Source organism: Acipenser ruthenus, chromosome 24, assembly GCF_902713425.1.
Source record: "Acipenser ruthenus chromosome 24, fAciRut3.2 maternal haplotype, whole genome shotgun sequence".
Taxonomy (NCBI): domain Eukaryota; kingdom Metazoa; phylum Chordata; class Actinopteri; order Acipenseriformes; family Acipenseridae; genus Acipenser; species Acipenser ruthenus.
In genome coordinates this window covers 6,641,957-6,661,316 of record NC_081212.1, presented here as the reverse complement: position 1 = coordinate 6,661,316, position 19,360 = coordinate 6,641,957, and the positions used below count along the sequence as shown (strand labels likewise).

At 41.4% G+C, this 19,360-nt stretch overlaps 1 protein-coding gene and 1 long non-coding RNA gene across 3 annotated transcripts; one reads left to right on the top strand and one right to left on the bottom strand.

Moving 5' to 3' along the window:
* Window positions 1–7,091: 7,091 nt before the first annotated feature.
* Window positions 7,092–19,358, bottom strand: LOC117429420 (protein spinster homolog 3-like). Of its 2 annotated transcripts, none has more exons than XM_058998240.1 (12): window positions 19,268–19,358; window positions 17,393–17,660; window positions 17,135–17,200; window positions 16,397–16,533; window positions 14,294–14,445; window positions 13,773–13,839; window positions 13,530–13,672; window positions 12,202–12,354; window positions 10,363–10,552; window positions 10,063–10,128; window positions 9,745–9,843; window positions 7,092–8,489 (listed from the first exon to the last, which is right to left on the bottom strand). In XM_058998240.1, the coding sequence occupies exons 1-12, from the start codon at window positions 19,319–19,321 to the stop codon at window positions 8,286–8,288; spliced, it is 1,599 nt and encodes a 532-aa protein (XP_058854223.1). In that variant the 5' UTR covers window positions 19,322–19,358; the 3' UTR covers window positions 7,092–8,285. The 2 variants fall into 2 exon arrangements, with proteins under 2 accessions (XP_058854223.1, XP_058854224.1); XM_058998241.1 differs by lacking the exon at window positions 19,268–19,358 and adding an exon at window positions 18,255–18,631.
* LOC131700518 (uncharacterized) lies at window positions 12,252–16,403 on the top strand. Its single transcript, XR_009308392.1, has 3 exons — window positions 12,252–12,377; window positions 14,274–14,535; window positions 14,904–16,403. It is a non-coding gene; the product is annotated as an uncharacterized LOC131700518 (long non-coding RNA).
* Window positions 19,359–19,360: the final 2 nt, after the last annotated feature.

Here is a 19,360-nt window from a genome sequence, read left to right as displayed (position 1 = left end):
TACCGAAACGTTGGGAAGTTGGCTCTTTTGAGCAAAACATTTTTTATAAGTCTAAAATACTTTTTTGGAGAAGGCACCTACCAATAAGTTTTAATAAACACACTGAACATACATAGGGGATATGAGCACACAAATGCAGCAGCATTCTAACGGTGGGATACACAGAAGCACCTCTATTGCATATCTGTCGACTCTGTATCAACATGGAACTGAACTTCAATAAATAATACATTCTTTTTTATGCCGACCTAAAGCGTTGCCATAAGAATTTATCACATTGTGTGTTTCTTTTTTCTTTTTTCAAATCGCAGTTTTATGTTTCCTGTTCCAGTAGGTACAAGTGAAAACGCTGGCATGGCGCTAATAATGAGTGAATCATACCCAGTGTGTGTTGTGCTCGAACCACATGATTGTTAAAGTCATTTCTGGGAAAAGCAGGCCTTTTTTCTTACAGCCTCTTACCTTCTTGGCCGGCTCCAGGGAAGTTCATTATGTGAAAAAAAATAAGCATCTTGTTTACTCCAGTTTCCTGCACAGTCGGACAAACTCAGCCCCACGCTCCATTGTGCATTGTTCTGCAAAGCACATACCCGCGACTGACAGCCGTTTTCCACTTCTTATTCATTCATTGTTCAAACTTCACTATCGGGGACACTTGGGCTGCTTGTCTAGGTAGAAACGTTTTGTAAAAGAAAAGAAAACTGGCCGTAAGACAAAATAGCTCAGAAAGTGTGTACTGCCACAAACCTACTGCTATTAATAAATACTATATACGTGGGTTATAGCAATTCTATTGATATGTGATTATACAGAGGTTATAAGCTCTAGCAACAACGTTTGGAAATGTTTTAGAAATGCTAATTATTTTAGTTTGGGGGGGGGGGGGGGGGGGGCACGTGTGATTTTTTTCTGTGAGGTTTATCATTTCACCTTTGGGACCCCATAACCCTAATAATTGTATATGTCATTGGTGCTTTTTCCTTTTATACGCAAACCCAGAAGTAAAATCTATGAGAGGTTTGTGTGTTATATTTGTATGTTATGGTAGCGATAGCCACGATCTCGCGTGGATGTATGTGTGCTGAGTAAAAACATAAGTCATTTGACCAGGTGATCTTCAATGACAATGCACCGCATGGAGAGGTAATGTCATTGAGATGAGTCGTTACTAGAATGGTGGTTCATATTTCAGCACACCAATGCAACAGTAATGCAATGCACGCTGGCAGTCCAATGTTTAAGAGCAATATTTCCTTCAGACCATTGTATTGCACTTACTGGTAATGTTGTGGTCTGCTACTGGCTCTGCTGGGTGTAATAATGACCTCCTAGTCCTAATTGCCTTTTAATCCTTTCTGCAAGGGTTAACATGTACGCAGCGTGGAAAGGGTTAAACGGTTACTAGTCCATGTGTTTGCATTCTTGGAGTAAAATAGACAATAGACATTCCATGAGAAGAAAAAACCTTCCTGAACGATTGTGGTACAGTTGGAAAGCCTTTGGGAGTTCATTGTTTCAGTGTGTCCTGTCGCTGTGGGAGTGCTGTTCTCCAGTTTCTATAAAACATCCATCTCTCTTTCCTACTTTCACTCTGAAGAAGAGCCCTTTGAGGTCTTGAAAGCTTGTGATTAATTATTGTTTAGTTAGTCCAATAAAAGGTATCACATCTCCTTCTCTTTGTCTATCATATCTGGACTGATATGGCTACCATTTCATCTGTCAAGAAAAACACTGAAATGTATTTTGTGATTAAAGACATCAGAAAGTATATGCCACTACCCCCTCCCTCCCTCGCAATCACACTAGTGTTAGCGTTAGGCATTAATAATGGTCCAATCATTAGATGCCTAACAATTAACAAACTGGTAATAATGTTGATTAAAAAACAGTTTGCAGCTAAATTAAACTGAATCAATCTATTTAAGTGGATTGTGTGATGCTCGGTTGGTCTTGTCCCTTGATAAAAAGCCCAATTGTATTTTGCAAAGCCAAATGTTGTGGGCTCACACGCAGTAAGTTTAGGTGCACTCTTTGAAAACATTCTGCATAAGTTTCTGTGGCCCTCAGTTTTGGAATCAGTGCTGTAAAACACCAAAATATATTTTCCGGTGGACTGCAATCACAGATGAAGCAACAGTGAAACTCAAATGGAAGAAGCTGTCTGCTCTAATTTTAGTGCGAACCTTCACAACTCTGTCTAACCTTGATTTAACTAAATGAAACGCTGTAGAAAACGTACCCTTACTTAGTTGCACAGGTCGTGTGCATGCAGTAATAACTGCAACTTCTAATACTGATGGATCAAAAATCTGGCTGGGATATACTCTTCATTAAAGTTTTTAAAAAAAAACTGTTTTATTTGAATGGACGCCTGTTTAGTTTATCTGCTGTTAACAAGCATCTTACTGATGCATTGACAAATGTTATTTTTGGTTAATGGTTAGTTGATAAAAACATCAGCTAAAACTGTTCAGCAAACATCAGATCCAGACTTCAGGGTTATCAGCTTTAAGTCAATCTTGTAGTTGAAATGGGGCTGCATTTATTAAAAGGCATTTAATTGGTTACTATAAATTAAACTAATAACACAAAACAAGCAAATAAAGAAATAAAACATGATCCTGCCCACTGTAACGTGTGTATGCAGCAATAACTTCAGTGCTGGGTCTGTCTAACACCTGCTCCAGTTATACTAAACAGGACTCCCAACGTCTGGGCTGCTGTACAAGTAGTGTATTGGGCTCTATTTGAAAAAGATTGCACAGCAAGACTATAGCTAGCACCACTGATATGTTAACATTATTCAGCAGGTTTCATTAGACTTTTTTGAAGCAACATTAGTTCATTCTATCGGGTGGCCAGAGCTGTAGACCCTTTCTATTAAACTTCCTGTTGACAGAAGTCAGTCTATGTTTCATTATCTCTAATTGCAGAGGTAGAGTGTGTTAATGCATTAGCTTTGAGCAATACATTAGCTCTCTGGAAGTAAGGTTTGTGTGTGTGTGTGTGTGTGTGTGTGTGAGTGCATGTGTGTGTGTTTCTCTGTTTCAATTGTTTAGCGTTTTCCACGGCTCTGTTTCCAGCCATGCACGTTCCTTTATCTGAATCAGTCAATCACAGCTCCACACTGATCTCTCAGTTTCACTTCACCCAGTGTATCAGCTTTCTCTGGTCTATTACCCTTCATTCAAACACAAAGGCTTAGTTAGATATCTAATTAATACCAGCATGAAAGACCATCCTCATGGAAAGACCACTCTGAATCCCTAATGCGCATGTATTTACTGTATGAATTAACCAGAATTTTTTGACTAAGCCTTTAGCGTTTGCAAAGTGTGTACCGGTGTAGGGCCACTCCGTAGCATAAATATTTGCATACTATTTTCAAAGCGATTCCTCCATTCTTTAATTAACTCCTGTTTTTTGGAAGATGAAAAAAAAATCAAGCTAAGCGTTTGATTGGTCAAATAAAATGATATAATATGGTGTTAACTGGACATTCCTGGGTAAATGATCACAATGTGAATCCAGTCATCCCAGCGGGACTCGCTCGCCCTACAGACACATTCTTAGGATCTCAACATTTCCACTCTGAAAAGCTCTAAGATGGACACTGCATCGCTTTGTAAATGCAGCAAGACTTTAATGTGAAAATGAGTGTACTTTCTTCTCACTTACACGTTATTAAAAAGCATACTATTGCCCTGAAGAAACCCTAGCAGACCACAGCATTACCAGAAGTAGCAACACAAGGGATTTGAAACAAACATTGCACAGCAGTCCTCATATGGCAGTATAATGGCAATGCAAAATATTGATACTAATGGAAGCTGCCCTTGTGCTACCATTGCATTGGGATTATAGGTCATGTGGTTTATTTGACATTTTCCTCATATCTTCAACAGCAGGTTTGAATGCAGACTGATTTATGCCCCGCTCAACAGCCTTGGTGCCCAGTCGCTGCTCTCTGCAGTCGCTATTGTTCACTCTTCCTGTCTGCAGGCGGCTTGCAGGCTCACAGAGGGACATGGCCAGCAGCTCGGAGTGCTAGTCTTGAGCAGCCCCAGCGCGCAGCACAATAACCATTGTTTGTGAATTAAAGTCAGATTGATTGATGGTGGAATAAGAGATTAAGACTTCATATGAGTATTTCATTTGTTAATGATTAGATTCTATTTTGGGTCCCCAGTAGGTTAGGGAGGAATATTGGGCTGGGGTTAGCCCCCCTCATCGCTCAGCAGCTACAGTACTGGGGTCTGTTCACTTGATCGAAACGGTATCGAGATGCCCATTTGTTTTTGAATTGCTTTTCAATCTGCTCTGTTGTCATTGGCACTGCACCTGCATGTTGTACTATGCAGAGCTTGGTGCCTGGAATGAAAGCTGCTCTATAAATTGAATAAGCTGTTGTGGTTTTCAAAAGCTAAGCAATGTGTACTAGCAAAGCATAGTGGTGGCAGAGCAAAGCACTGCATGTTAAAGCAGGGGAATGGGGTTGTGATTTGATGGCAGGGTCACAAGGGGTTTACATACCTGTACAGTTTAAAAGTTTACCATAGTCATTATGCAGTTTCTCCCCATGCTTTTCCCATGGTTATACTATGCATTTACTATGAGTTTACCATGTTTATTAATGTGGTTTCCCATACCGCTCTGTGCTTGACAATGCTTACCTATGCTTTACCATGCTTTCACTGTGCTTTATTACACATTCCTATGCTTTTACGACAGGAAACGTTTAAAAAAAGGGGTGCATCTTGGTCACCAACCAGAAAGAGACTGTGCCTCAAACGTGTGACTGTATAATTGGAATAGGTATAACATGTATAATATTGACAGTTGAAAGATGATTCCTATGCAGACTCTAATTGAAAGACTTCTGAAATGGGTCCAGTGTATTGGAAGAGCAGAAGGAAACCACTTGCTAGTTAGCATTAAGCGACTATTATTGTTCAATTACACAAGTGATTTTTCAGTGGCTCTTCTAAGCACGATAAACTGCAAAATTAGCATGCAAAGAGTGTGTGTTTGGGGGCGGATAATGCATTACACTGTCTATAGAAATGCTGCAGTACAGTACAACCAAATATGGTAGCACACCTTTCTGTGGTCTAGTTCAAATAGAAGTGCACATGAACCGGTGGTCTGCACGGTGAAAAGCAGTCTAAAATGCAGCCTTGCTGGCTGGCACTTAAAACTAGAGGATGTGGCTTCTGTGTCCTCCTCTTCACATCCTTCCCCAGCAGTTATCAGCAGAGAAAGCAGCTCCCGGCCTGGGAGAGATAAAGGCCTGCTGACACCCCACGCCCCTGGCCAGCTCGCAGAGAGAGGGCCTGGTCCCTGTGTCACTGAAGGGTTGAACAGGCCTCTGGCCTCAGTTCATGTCACGTTGATGTTTTTGTATTGGTTTGAAGCCAGAATATTGAAAGTGGAATTAGAGATAAAATTAGACATTTCCTGACCAATTGTCCATTATATTTAGAGCAGATTAACACAATATTTAATGTGAGACATGGATACGGTTCATGTTTTTTTTTTTTTTTAACTTTGGTCAACTAATTAACTAACGTGTTCCTGTTTAGATTCACTTTGCATCCTTTTCTGTTTCAGTCCTCAGATCCTGTTGACTATTTCAAACTTTGTAATTTTAAAGCACCTCTACAGCCTCAACAGAGCTCTCAAACATGTCTAACCCAACCCCAGATTGTACACCAGAGTGTAACCATTAACCCGTCCCCCTGCAACAGTGCATCTGAGAAATACATCATTAACATAGAGCCAATGTGGTGTAGTGGATATTTACTACATACGTCAGTATATAAATTAATTACATCATCGCAGATGAAAATATTACATAATTCAGTCAATGTAAATAAATGCAGTTAAAATACCAAGATTAATATATATATATATTATATTTTATATATAATATATAATATATATATATTATATATTATCTATCTTCAATAGATCCCTTTTCTGTTTGTAGTATATAGCTAATTTAATATTTTAAACAATATTCCCCATTAACTTAATAGGTATCATATCTTAACAGTACTTTTAACATCTGTGACGGGGTACACCCCGCCCCTGTATTATTTTGTATTATTATTTACTGTTATTATTGAAATGTATTTGTGTTTGTTTTTGTAGTTTAAATGTAGTTTGGCAGGGACGATGTTTGCTTTTCTTCTCTGTGAGAATGCGTGGTCGACAGCTAATGATTTATTGACAAATTGGCTGTCGACCTCGCGTATAAGAAATCTCTTGCAGAATGTGGCTGAGGGATAAACTAGGTAATTGATAGCCAGTTAATCTATTGAGAGAGAGAGAGAGAGAGAGAGAGAGAGAGAGAGAGAGAGAGAGAGAGAGAGAGAGAAAGAAAGAAAGAAAGAAGGAAGCAGAGAGATAATAAGCAGAGAAAGATTAAAACAAAAAATGTGTTTGCAATCTGCCTTTACCTGACTTTAAGCTTGACTGTAAATCCTAAATGCCGGGACTAACACAATAAAATATTTGTAATAAAAAATGTAAATTACATTTCAAGACCTTTCAGAAATATATGTACTTCAGCAAACAAGATTATGGCTTGGATTAGATTGTGTTCCACTCGTGTGCAGTTTCATTCTAACTTTGTTTTTTGGGTTAATGTATTCAACGCGATGGTGATGTTTGCAAAGTCTTTGTAACCTTAATGCAGCTCTCTCTGTTCACTTTGCAATGCCAGGCAGAGTTCAAAGTTTTATTCTGTTTTTTTTGGTTGCAGTTTCCTTCCTGTAATCAGTTAATCAATTAAAGTAAAGGCGACCTCAGCAGTCCTGTGGTGCAAAACTCTTCTCAATAAACTACCCTTGTTTTCGTGCTGCAAGAATGAGAAAGCAGCCTCTTATTAAGCTTCAATATTTCTTTACAATAAATAGAAAGCCGGAAAGGTTTTTGCTGTCGTGCTTGTGAATAATGATTTAGTTTTTGATGAAGATTTTAAGGTAAAATAATAATAGACATTCCCAAATATAATGAGGGTAATTTATTAGCCAGTGTTAAGTACAGATCAAAGTGCTGGCTAACGAATGCCACCCATGATGCATCGATTTCTAAATCATTTTATTGAGTATATATTGTAGCGGATTACAACCTTGAAGGAGAGAAGGAGGAAAATGAACAGGCGCTTTTATTCAGAATACAGACAGGTCAGGAGCTGAGGACACACTACAACCCCACCAAGCCCCCACTCTCCTAGATACAGGAGGACCTGGCTGAAGACAATCAGACATGAAATAATACACAGTCATACATTTATGTAAATTAAGCACAGAAAACACTGATATAGGCATAACACAACCAATAGGAATAACTCACTCAATCCACAGTACAGAGGCCATTCATATTTAAATAAAAAATGCCCACTTTGAAGTATTTTAAAAACACACTAAAAACAAGCCATGGTCCAAATAAATCACGTAATGTGTATACAATATATTCCAGTAATATATATTTCTATTACAGAGCCAGAAATGGTTTCTTAATGTAAACATTTCAGTATATTTATTCCATTTGGGTTGACTGTATTTTAAACAACGCCACTAAATTAGGCTTACCTCAAAATTAGTTTTTTAAAGAAAACATTTTTTTTATGTGGTATAATTATAGTGCAATAGCTCCACCCAGTGGTAGCTGTGATGTATTACATTTAAGGTTTTAAAATCTATTTTATACATCACTATAGTAAAGTCCTTCATCCTGACACCTGTGCTTGTTGGTCACATGGTCCTGAACTATAACACTACTTTTCATCTATAATGTTCTATTTAAAATATGTGCATATCCCAAATTAAAGTATCAAAAAACAAACAAACATCCAAGGAGGGCAATATTGTTAGTCCTAAAGAGAGATGAGAAAATGGTTAGCAGTCCTTTAATCTCCACTAGATGTCGCTATTTCCTCAATGTTCACATACAAAAATGTGCTAATATGTGCTTAACACCTCATGTTCATATCTAACAAATTAAAAATACAATCACAGCATAGTTAACACACTGGTTATAACAGTATCTTATCGTTGTGTGTTTCAGCTTTCCAATTCAACAGGATGTTTTGAAGATGCTGCCCTGACTGCCACAGTGGTCTGCGGGTATCAGAGTCTCCCATAGCTCTCTGGGAGAATCCTTTTCAAAGAAAATACTGCATATTGAGTTCCATGATCTGAGATAAAGGGTGGACCAGTTTTTCACTGTATTTCTTCGGGATCAATCTGGATTCGTTGAGGGTTTGAGGGTTTTCGTTTTCAGCTGACCACGGCAGGCTGTTGGCTGTTACCTGCAGCGATCTCCCGAGCTGTTGTTCGATCCTTCTCAACGTAGAGAGCCGTCAAGAGGAAGAACAGCCCCCCCAAAACCCCAACGAAAGGACAGAGCAGGAAACTGTACTCCAGACTCCGGAACTTCCATAAGTACGAGTCGGGATAGCTGCTGCGGAGAGAGTCCGAGATCTGAAGAGAGAAAGGAGTTTTATTTCAGTGTCGACACAAGCACTGGCCTACTCTAAACAAAACAAAAAAACTAAATATATATGGTCAAGTCCTTTTTGATTGGATCTGGCCCAAAATAGATTCAGCAGGGTAAAGGCACAGGGTAATCGCTCACTAATATTTCAAGGAAATTCACTCAGCTGTTTTGAGGAGGTCACAGGCAAGAGTACTACACCTTCCAAATTTGAAATTAATTGAACCGATATATTTATTTTTGCCCAGAGATAGGGCATGATGAGGGGAAGCGTTATCAGAGGCAGATTGGTGACCATCTCTCACATGTGCTAAAAGAAAATGACCTTCAGACACCAGGGGTGGTTTTTGTACTTCAAAATCCAAAGTGGTCCTCTGTGCTCCAACACTGAGTTTGAATTGTTTTCCCTGTATCTGTTGAAAGCAGATTTCAATTCCTTGCAGCCTGTGGACTGCTGACTGCTTTCCTAGTGCTTGAGTTTTGGCTTTGCATACTTTGCAAATATTGACTTGAGTCTCGCGGGTTGAAAATCTGACAGACAGTGGGTTAGATCATGTTAATATTATACTGTACGATAATGTGAAAAACCCAGACTATCTGTTTTATTAGTACTTTAAAACACAATGGAACCACTTCAGCAGTGGCACTGGAACCATTTTTAAAGTGGGGGTGCTGAAAGCCATTGAACAAAACTGTAACCCCTGTATATGATGGAAGCCATGCAAAGCCAGGTGTGCTGCCGCACCTCCAGCATCCCTAGTTCCAGTGCCCCTGTACTTGAGTGTTGGTTTTGTCAATGTATTCTGTATTTGTCTTAGCGATAGTCTTTGACTGTAGAAGTTACCTTGGTAATTGCATTTTATATGTATCTATTGTCCTTTTTTTGGCACACAAACTTCTGTACTGACGATTGTTTTGAAAACCTTTTTCTACAGCTATGGAACAGGCAGCACAGCGCTCAGAGACATTGCACAGTTTAATGTCTCCACTAGATGTCGCTGTTTCCTCAATTGTCAGGTTTCTCATACATTAAAAAAAGAGAACGTATACTGGTGTTTAAAAGTAGGATGCTTATACGACTCAACATTGGACCCACCAGTCAACACGGTGTAGAACATCCTACAATTACAAGAATTATAAGCCTGCCTATTAGTGTGGATCTGAGCTTGAGATTTGAACAGAACCAGACCTGATCCCCGTCACTAAGGACCTGAAGCCAGCTGATTGGATTCATTGACTCACTGTTCCAATGAGGTAGGGGCTCCCGGCGTCTCCAAGGAGATGACAGACTGTAATCTGCAAGGCCTCTGCTGTTGAACGTCGGGTCGGTATCACAACATACTGAAAGACATGGGCAGTCCAGTCCATTACAAACAGCTGCAGTGCAGTGTTGGATGTTAAACCTGCAAAAGCTAGGAGGTGCCACAGCACAGAAAACTGTGTTTGAAATGTTAAGAGACCATTTATCTTATGTCCCTAATGAGCCACTGTACATGACTATTTCCATGGTCTATGAAGTATTGTCTATGAGGCTTCCTATTGTGTGTCATATTAACTCACCAGAAGAATATCAGCTACAACAGCCCAGTTCAGAGACAGAAGGGTTTCCCCCAGAGCAATGAACACCTGTTCAACAGAGGAACGGAAGAGCAGGAAGAGTCAGGCTTGGGCTGTTACTTTATAAAACGGGCAATGTGACAAGCAAAGCCTTTTAATTATCCAGAGAATCTGACAGATTAATGATTACACTGTAATTGATTGAATTTAGTAATACTGTATAAGCTGAGACCATCACACACTTGCACAAGCCAGATTGGTCCAATTCACTCACTAAACCAGCTAGGAATCTGAATTACTTACATAAGAGGTGGCGATGCTTTTGTCAGCTGTCACCATGGCCAGATAGAGGCAGGGGGCGGAGCCAAGCATGCCCACTGCACAGAGCAGGGGGTCCCCATCAGGCATGCTCTTCTTCAGTCGCCTGGCAATGGCTGCCCCAATACCAACCCCGACAATCCCCGTGACCACCGTCACCACTCCGAATATCAGGCTGGAAAAGTGAAAACGGGGCAACTAACTAGGGTGAATCTAGACTGAAAAGAAACACTGGCTGTACCTGTCTGTGTTGCTGCAGGATGAGAAGCCAGCACTGGCTGTACCTGTCTGTGTTGCTGCAGGATGAGAAGCCAGCACTGGCTGTACCTGTCTGTGTTACTGGAGGATGAAGCCAGCACTGGCTGTACCTGTCTGTGTTGCTGCAGGATGAGAAGCCAGCACTGGCTGTACCTGTCTGTGTTGCTGCAGGATGAGAAGCCAGCACTGGCTGTACCTGTCTGTGTTGCTGCAGGATGAGAAGCCAGCACTGGCTGTACCTGTCTGTGTTGCTGCAGGATGAGAAGCCAGCACTGGCTGTACCTGTCTGTGTTGCTGCAGGATGAGAAGCCAGCACTGGCTGTACCTGTCTGTGTTGCTGCAGGATGAGAAGCCAGCGCTGGCTGTACCTGTCTGTGTTGCTGCAGGATGAGAAGCCAGCACTGGCTATACCTTTCTGTGTTGCTGCAGAATGAGAAGCCAGCACTGGCTGTACCTGTCTGTGTTGCTGCAGGATGAGAAGCCAGCACTGGCTATACCTTTCTGTGTTGCTGCAGAATGAGAAGCCAGCACTGGCTGTACCTGTCTGTGTTGCTGCAGGATGAGAAGCCAGCACTGGCTGTACCTGTCTGTGTTGCTGCAGGATGAGAAGCCAGCGCTGGCTGTACCTGTCTGTGTTACTGGAGGATGAAGCCAGCACTGGCTGTACCTGTCTGTGTTGCTGCAGGATGAGAAGCCAGCACTGGCTGTACCTGTCTGTGTTGCTGCAGGATGAGAAGCCAGCACTGGCTGTACCTGTCTGTGTTGCTGCAGAATGAGAAGCCAGCGCAGGCTGTACCTGTCTGTGTTGCTGCAGGATGAAGCCAGCACTGGCTGTACCTGTCTGTGTTGCTGCAGAATGAGAAGCCAGCGCTGGCTGTACCTGTCTGTGTTGCTGCAGGATGAAGCCAGCACTGGCTGTACCTGTCTGTGTTGCTGCAGAATGAGAAGCCAGCGCTGGCTGTACCTGTCTGTGTTGCTGCAGAATGAGAAGCCAGCGCAGGCTGTACCTGTCTGTGTTGCTGCAGAATGAGAAGCCAGCGCTGGCTGTACCTGTCTGTGTTGCTGCAGAATGAGAAGCCAGCGCTGGCTGTACCTGTCTGTGTTGCTGCAGAATGAGAAGCCAGCGCAGGCTGTACCTGTCTGTGTTGCTGCAGAATGAGAAGCCAGCGCAGGCTGTACCTGTCTGTGTTGCTGCAGGATGAGAAGCCAGCGCTGGCTGTACCTGTCTGTGTTGCTGCAGAATGAGAAGCCAGCGCTGGCTGTACCTGTCTGTGTTGCTGCAGAATGAGAAGCCAGCGCTGGCTGTACCTGTCTGTGTTGCTGCAGAATGAGAAGCCAGCGCTGGCTGTACCTGTCTGTGTTGCTGCAGAATGAGAAGCCAGCGCTGGCTGTACCTGTCTGTGTTGCTGCAGAATGAGAAGCCAGCGCTGGCTGTACCTGTCTGTGTTGCTGCAGAATGAGAAGCCAGCGCTGGCTGTACCTGTCTGTGTTGCTGCAGAATGAGAAGCCAGCGCTGGCTGTACCTGTCTGTGTTGCTGCAGAATGAGAAGCCAGCGCAGGCTGTACCTGTCTGTGTTGCTGCACGGCTCCTGTGTGCACTGTACCCTAGTTCCCTGCAGGACCTGAGCGTGGGACAGGAAGACTGGGGTCCAGAACGCCAGCGCCCCCGTCATGAAGGCCATGGCAGTGACGCCCAGCGAGGACAACACGAAACTGCGGCTGTGTGAGACAAACACTGCAAAGTGAGGGCCTGCTACTGGAAACCCAACAGAAATAGAATAGAGCAGGCTTTGATGTTTTTCCTTGTAATGGGATTTGCAATGGATCGCCTTCTAGTTAATAACACTGATATCAGCATCAGACCCATACTTGCCTCTCGACTATAGAACTCTTTAGTTGCAAGATGTTCATCTTTGAACCATATGGTTTGCGTCCAGCCCTTGCCTATTCAATTCAATAGGCTCAAATGCCAATTCATTCTACCCTTATAAAAGTTTACCATAGTAAAAGCATAGAAAAGTGTAAAGCATAGTGAAAGTATGGTAAAGCCTAGGTAAACATTGTAAAGAAGAGCGAGCTGTGGTAAAGCATATAAGTAAACATAGTAAATGATGGTAAATCCATGTCTAATCATGTGAAAAGCATTGTAAAACTACAAAAATACCGGGGAAAACTTTTACAAGGGCTGAGGTTTTTTTTATTTTGATGTACGTTTGACATGTAAGCTGGATTTAAATTTGAATTGTGCTTAAGGAAATTTAGTGGAGTATTTGAGAGCTTTAGGGAAATGCTATAATGCACAGCAATGCTGAATGGTTTTCATGTGGTAAACTCGAATGCACGTGTTGTATCATGTTAGCATTGTGTGGGAAGCCACCGCGGTTAGAGGAAGGAAGTAGCCATCATAAGTGTAGTCATCTTTTGCAATCTACAGGGGCAATAACAACCAAGGCATTTCCTTACACCTCGGCTGCAATGTGCATACCAACTTTTTCACCATGTTGTAGATGCTTTTAAAAAAAACAAGGCCACAGAGGGGGTACAAAATGTAATGAAATCCGTTATTCAAATGCTAATTTGGACGTACCCTTATAAAATCACCATGGTAAATGCAATGCATAGTTATTTTTAACCTTTTTGCCATGCATTTTCCATACCTGTACCATGAAAGGCCAGTTCTTTTAAAATATGCTTTACCATACTGTTCTGTGCTTTACCATGCTTTCGCAGTGCTTTATTACACATTGCTGTGCCTTTACCATATAGCAAACTGTGGGACCAATACAAAGCCCCTATCAGATCCCCAGCCAATCAATTGCCCTAATATGAGATAGTTTTCTTGTGTCAACGTGGACCCCTATTTTGCTTGTAGCTACAGCAGCATGCTCACTCACTTGGCGAAAAGGTACTTGATGTCCTCCCAGTAGGACGTCTTCTCCTTTAGCGCCTCCCCCTGGAAATCAGCGGCACCGCGAGGCGGCTCAGGCACCAGGGCGATGAGCAGAACAATCCCGACCATTCCCAGGATGGGAGTCACCTGCAGCAGGGGGAGGTCATGAAAAAACCTATTGTTAGCCTATCTATTATTACTGTGTGTGGCTTTTTAAATTAAAAAGTGATTTTTATGAAACTCTCACCCTGAGTGCCCAGTGCCAGTCTCCAGTGATGTCTGCCACACTAGATCCCACTATATATCCCAGGCCACTGTGATATAGGAAGGAATCTGTAACATTAACTCGTTGTAAAGCACCTACTGAAAATGAAGCACACCTGTTCCAAATTCCCTTTTATTATATTCTATTACTACCTATGACGACTATGGGAAGTTGGCGGCTGCAGATTATATTCATCTACAGTAACCCAAGTACAGTGAGCAAGGAGCTGTATAGGGAGGATAGTTGTTTGCCACTGTGCAGATTTTTGGTTGACATTGACCACATGTAGTCTTTTGGGATGTTTGCCGTTCAAAACTTTTTATAGTTAGCTAATTGACTGCTTTTCATTCATGCGGCATTTCTACTTAATAAACAGGAATAGAAAAATAAATAAATAATTAACAGCTAACTGCTCTTGGCCGAATCTATCCCTCAGGTGTGTTAAATAGTTCTAAACGTTTCCTCTTTGTGTTCCTGATCAAGTGGAGCTCTGAGATCCTCACCTTCCGACCGGGATGAATATGTAGAAGAGAGACAGCATCCACGTCCTCAGAGCTCCAGTGAAGAGGTCCCCGATAATGGTGGGGGCGATGGTGGAGTAGCTGGCCTCTCCAACCCCCACCAGTCCCCTAGTCACGACCAGCAACCAGAAGTGCTGAAAGAGAAGCATGCTGGGTCCCTTATTCACCATGGCATAGTGCTTGTTGCTTCCACCATGCTGAATGGCTAGACTACCATTAAGAAGGTAATTGTTTTTCACTTTAATTTCCTTGTTCCCCTTAGTCACCATACAGTACAGTGGAGCCCATAAGTATTGACACCCTTTGGTTCAAAATAATTTAGCTGTCTGAAAATACTGTTACTTTTTTTTAATAAATACAATCGTGTGCAAATGTATTAGAACACCTCAAGATTTGTCATTTATATCCTTTATAAACCTGCATGGGTGTGAGAATTTCAATTTCCGGTCAGTAATCAGTGATATAGAAACAACAGGCACTCATGTGTGAAAATGTTAGACCGCTTTGTTCTTTAATTAGGCATCTTAAACAACTTCTAAAAAGTCTCATGACCATTTGTGACTCTGTGTTCCTTTTCTCTTACCATTTCAAGTGAATTGCATGTGTGGGTGTCACAAAGACGGCTGCAGTGGGTGACGTCAGACCAGAAAACAGGAACACACACAGAGACTTGGGGTTTTGGTGAAGCTGAGCGTGTGATCACGCCCAATTAACAGACAGAACAGAAAATAAAAAGGTTGTAACACAAAACAGGACATGGCACTTGAGCCAAAATAAACAGACAAACAAAACGTACTAACACACAAAACAAGTGGACGAACGTTAAACAAGTACCGTGCTGGCACTTCCAGCACGCTGTAGCAATTGTTTTTTCCTAATAATCTATCTCCTCTCTCTCTCACCCATTCTCCACTCACGAACACCCAACCCCGAGTGAATGAAACGTGCATCTATATATACTGTTGTGCCGGGATTCAATTACTAATTAATTATTCACTTGAATCCCAGCACATGAATTAATTACGTGCAACCTCGTGCTCACATATTAAATACTTTAAATGCACGTGAAGTGATGTGCAATCCTCGTGCTTAAATACAATTACATCTTAAATAACTCGTGCTGCACACATCCATTTATATATCGTGCAGCCATCTCTATACACCAACATTAACACACGCATGCAACATACAACACACAAATGCACACAGGGGCGGGGCACATTGCCACAGTGGGTTATTAAAGTCATCAATTAAATTAGACTCAGATTTTTCCAAGATTTTCCAGTTCCAGTGGTTTGATTTCATATGCACAACAAATCAAAACTACAGAAGCTATGGGGTGTTCTAATCAATGTGCACAGTGCTGTACTTTCAGTGGCATATTCCTGTCATGAAAATACAAATCATTATAACAGTCTATCTTTCCTTTTCACCTCTTCACCTCTTCAGCTCATTCCTGTAGCGCTAGATTGAATACAGAACTGAAGAAGGCCTCTGGAGCAAGAGCCTTGATGTTTAATTTACTCTTTGAGCTTCACTGTGTCTCTCGTGACTAGGAATAAGGAAACGAAGGAGAAAGACAATTCCGACTGAACTTTAACACAGGCTAGAGTCAATGATCAATAAAAGAATTTGATAATGATTGAATTGCACGCATCATAATAAGGTAAGTGACTGAAACCAAAAAGAAATGTCATGTAATTTACTCTTTAGGGATATGCAGGTGTGTTTATATAAAAAGGGTGGTAATGCTAGTTTACTATACTGTACATTTTGGGTAAACCTATTAATGCATCATTAATTCCTGCTCCCTCTTCATTTAGCTGTCAAACTAAATGGTGAAATATTGAAAACAGTGATTTAGTGAAGGTATTTTGCACAGTACACTAGAACACTTGTACAATTTACTGTCAGCCTGCACTAACAGTGAATTAAGCGAATGTGCGTGTTATCGAATGATGAAATATCGAGGGAGGACTGTTCTTTCCGTTGTGCTGTCCCATACTCCTCATGGTTGCCTATGCTGTACCATGCCTTCTCTGTGCTTTACTACAATTTGCTTGGAAAGTACCAGGGTTGCCATACCGACTGAGTGACGAAAGAGCTTCCCAGAGTCACCGCAGTCCAGACAAACACTGCCAACACCATGAGCCACTTTCTGTTGTAGCGATCACCAAGGTAGCCGAAGAGAGGGGCCAGCAGCATGAAGCTACAGATGAAAACTGCAAAGAGAACACACTCTGAATTATTCTGAACAATGCAGCACTGCTAAAAACACGAGTCATTCAATTCCTATCCATCCTGCAACGAGGTAAACTGCTCCATCCCCCTCTATGAAAATTGGTGATATCTCGAGCCCAAGGCAGGTTTGAGACATGGAGACTGAACTGCTCCCTCCCTCACCCCCTAAGAGCAAGGATGCTCCCTCAAGTCCAGGGCAGGCTTGAGGCATGGAGACTGAACTGCTCCCACCCTCATCCCCTAAGAGAAAGGATGCTCCCTCCAGTCCAGGGCAGGCTTGAGGCATGGAGACTGAACTGCTCCCTCCCTCACCCCCTAAGAGAAAGGGTGCTCCCTCCAGTCCAGGGCAGGCTTGAGATCTGCTTACCATGTACAGTGGATTATTGTATTTAGCTACCAATACAGCTTTTATATTTTTTCATCAGCACAGAAATAAATATTGAGAAAAAAAAAAAAACTCATGCAGAACCTCCTGTTGGCGTGCATATACTGTATGTAAAATCTTACCATTAGAAACGCATTAAGAATTACAAAAGCCTTCTGTTGTATCCCTTTTAGCTAAATATATTGCATTACACTAACCTGTCTGCAGTAAACCAGCATCACCGTCTTTTATATTGAAGTAACTCTGGATGTTCAAGAGAACGCCTGAAAGAGCGATCGGGGAAATGACTTCATTATACAGGTAATAGATTGGGATAGCAATAGCATTTATGTATTGAACTACATATTGCCACAAAAAAAGTGTTTTTTTAATAAATGTTTGTTATAATTTTGCAGTGTCCCTGTAAGTTCAATTACTCTAAAATTCAGATTTTGATCAATAAAATTCAGACTTACCAGCAATCGTGTAGCGATCCATATAATTGAGCAGGTTGATGTAACACAGTACTGCCACAGCGAGGTAGGACCTGGTGGCTGAAATGACTTTGACCTCCTCCTGGACCTTTCTTGGGGGTCCCTCTTCATCAGGTCCATCGTCTCCCACTGACCCATACGAGCGAGTGTGGCGCGCTGCTGGAGCTGAGCCTGTCCCTCCCTGCATGCTTTCAATTCGGATACCCTCTCTCTCGTTCTCCATCAGCAACACAGACCCCTGCAGCCTCTTCTACAAGGCAGGCAGAAGCTCAACTCAGAAGAGAACAGGAAGCACTCATATCTTGCTTCATCAGCAGCGCCCAGCTGATGGAGGCACAGCAACACAGTCTGACCACAAGCCACTAAAAAGTCTTACTGATACTTGTGATATTAAAAGCTCATGAAAACTTTGGTTTTCACTAAACTTGTTCTCATTTGAGTTAAGAAATCGACAAAACAGTTTGGCTAGTGCCTTGATCAGTGACCTTTGCTAGTGTTGTTTCTGCTTTGTTAATTATTTACTAGGCTTGCTGTCTTATGCCTTGTCAGTCACTGAAAAACATGATAAGGGTGTGCAGCTGGAATGTCTGTCCCCTCTGAAATTGTGGTTTAAAAAAAGGGAGTTTAAACAGCAACAGGGAACCCATGCAATAGCACATTAAACAGGGAAACAAGCATGCTATGAAGTATCCCTATAACATGTGTCTGCATGTGATTTTAGATTGAGTCAGTCTGTAGAGAAGCACAATAAAGAACTAAAAGGGCCATGTAGCAGAACCCTGTGCACAAAGCTCCTGAATATTCTTTCAAGCAAGACAGTCAAAGCAGAAGTTATTTTATGTACCGGTACAGCAGATTTAATCCTCTAGGCTTGCAGTTTGATTCTTATGTTTTTCAATGCACAGGATCTCAAAGTGTTTATTATTTTTAGAGAGAATAAAGGACTATGTTCCTCAAGCTTTAAGAGAGAAGTTCTTACTGAATTAACAACGCTCCCTTCTTCTCCCTCCCTGCGCTGGCTTCTTTGAACAGTTCCTTATTATAACACATCGGCACAGTCTCGTGAAAGTTTTCTGTCACACGACTTCTTTATTTCTGGTTTCTTTGACTCCTTCATAGCAGATGCACATTGAAGTGATGCCTGACCTCATATTGATTGACTGATGACTACACTGATTTGATTTGCACGTGACAGATTGTTGCTACATCTGACTATAACCCTACAGTACAAATGAACCCATATGTGTAATTCACGGTATTTCATTAACAAGGGATTGCTTTAGAACAGGGGTTCTTAACCTTTTTTTTTTCAATCATGCCCCACTTTAAACTTGTATACGGTAATCAGTATTCTTGCACCACCTAGTGGCATTGACATATAATAACCTATTAAAATGTTATAGAATATTTAGGCTTTAAAAGTGCTCTTATTAACCGTAACACATGAAGATTTTGCATTGTAATCCTGTACTGCCCTGTAACACCTGTAAATCGCCTTGGATAAAGGAGTCTGCCAAATAAATTAATAATAATAATAATAATAATAATAATAATAATAATAATAATAATAATAATAATAATAATGTAATTGTATGTAAAAATAATGTGATATCTTGTAACAATTGTAAGTCGCCCTGGATAAGGGTGTCTGCCAAGAAATAAAAAATAATAATAATAATAATAATAATAATAATAATAATAATAATAATAATATATGTTGTTCACCAGAGTGAAAATAAAGTTAAAGAAAATGATAGCCTTGGTAATTACAACATTTCCGTTTAAAGTGTTTTATTTGTATTTTTTTCAATTAAATTCAGCACAGGTTGATCAGCATAGCAGCTGCAATTGACCTACTGAATATGGCGAGCTCGATGCCCGCTTGGACCTTCTCATCATGGAGGAAACCATGCCACCACACGTTCTACATGACGTCGGGCCGAGTCGAGT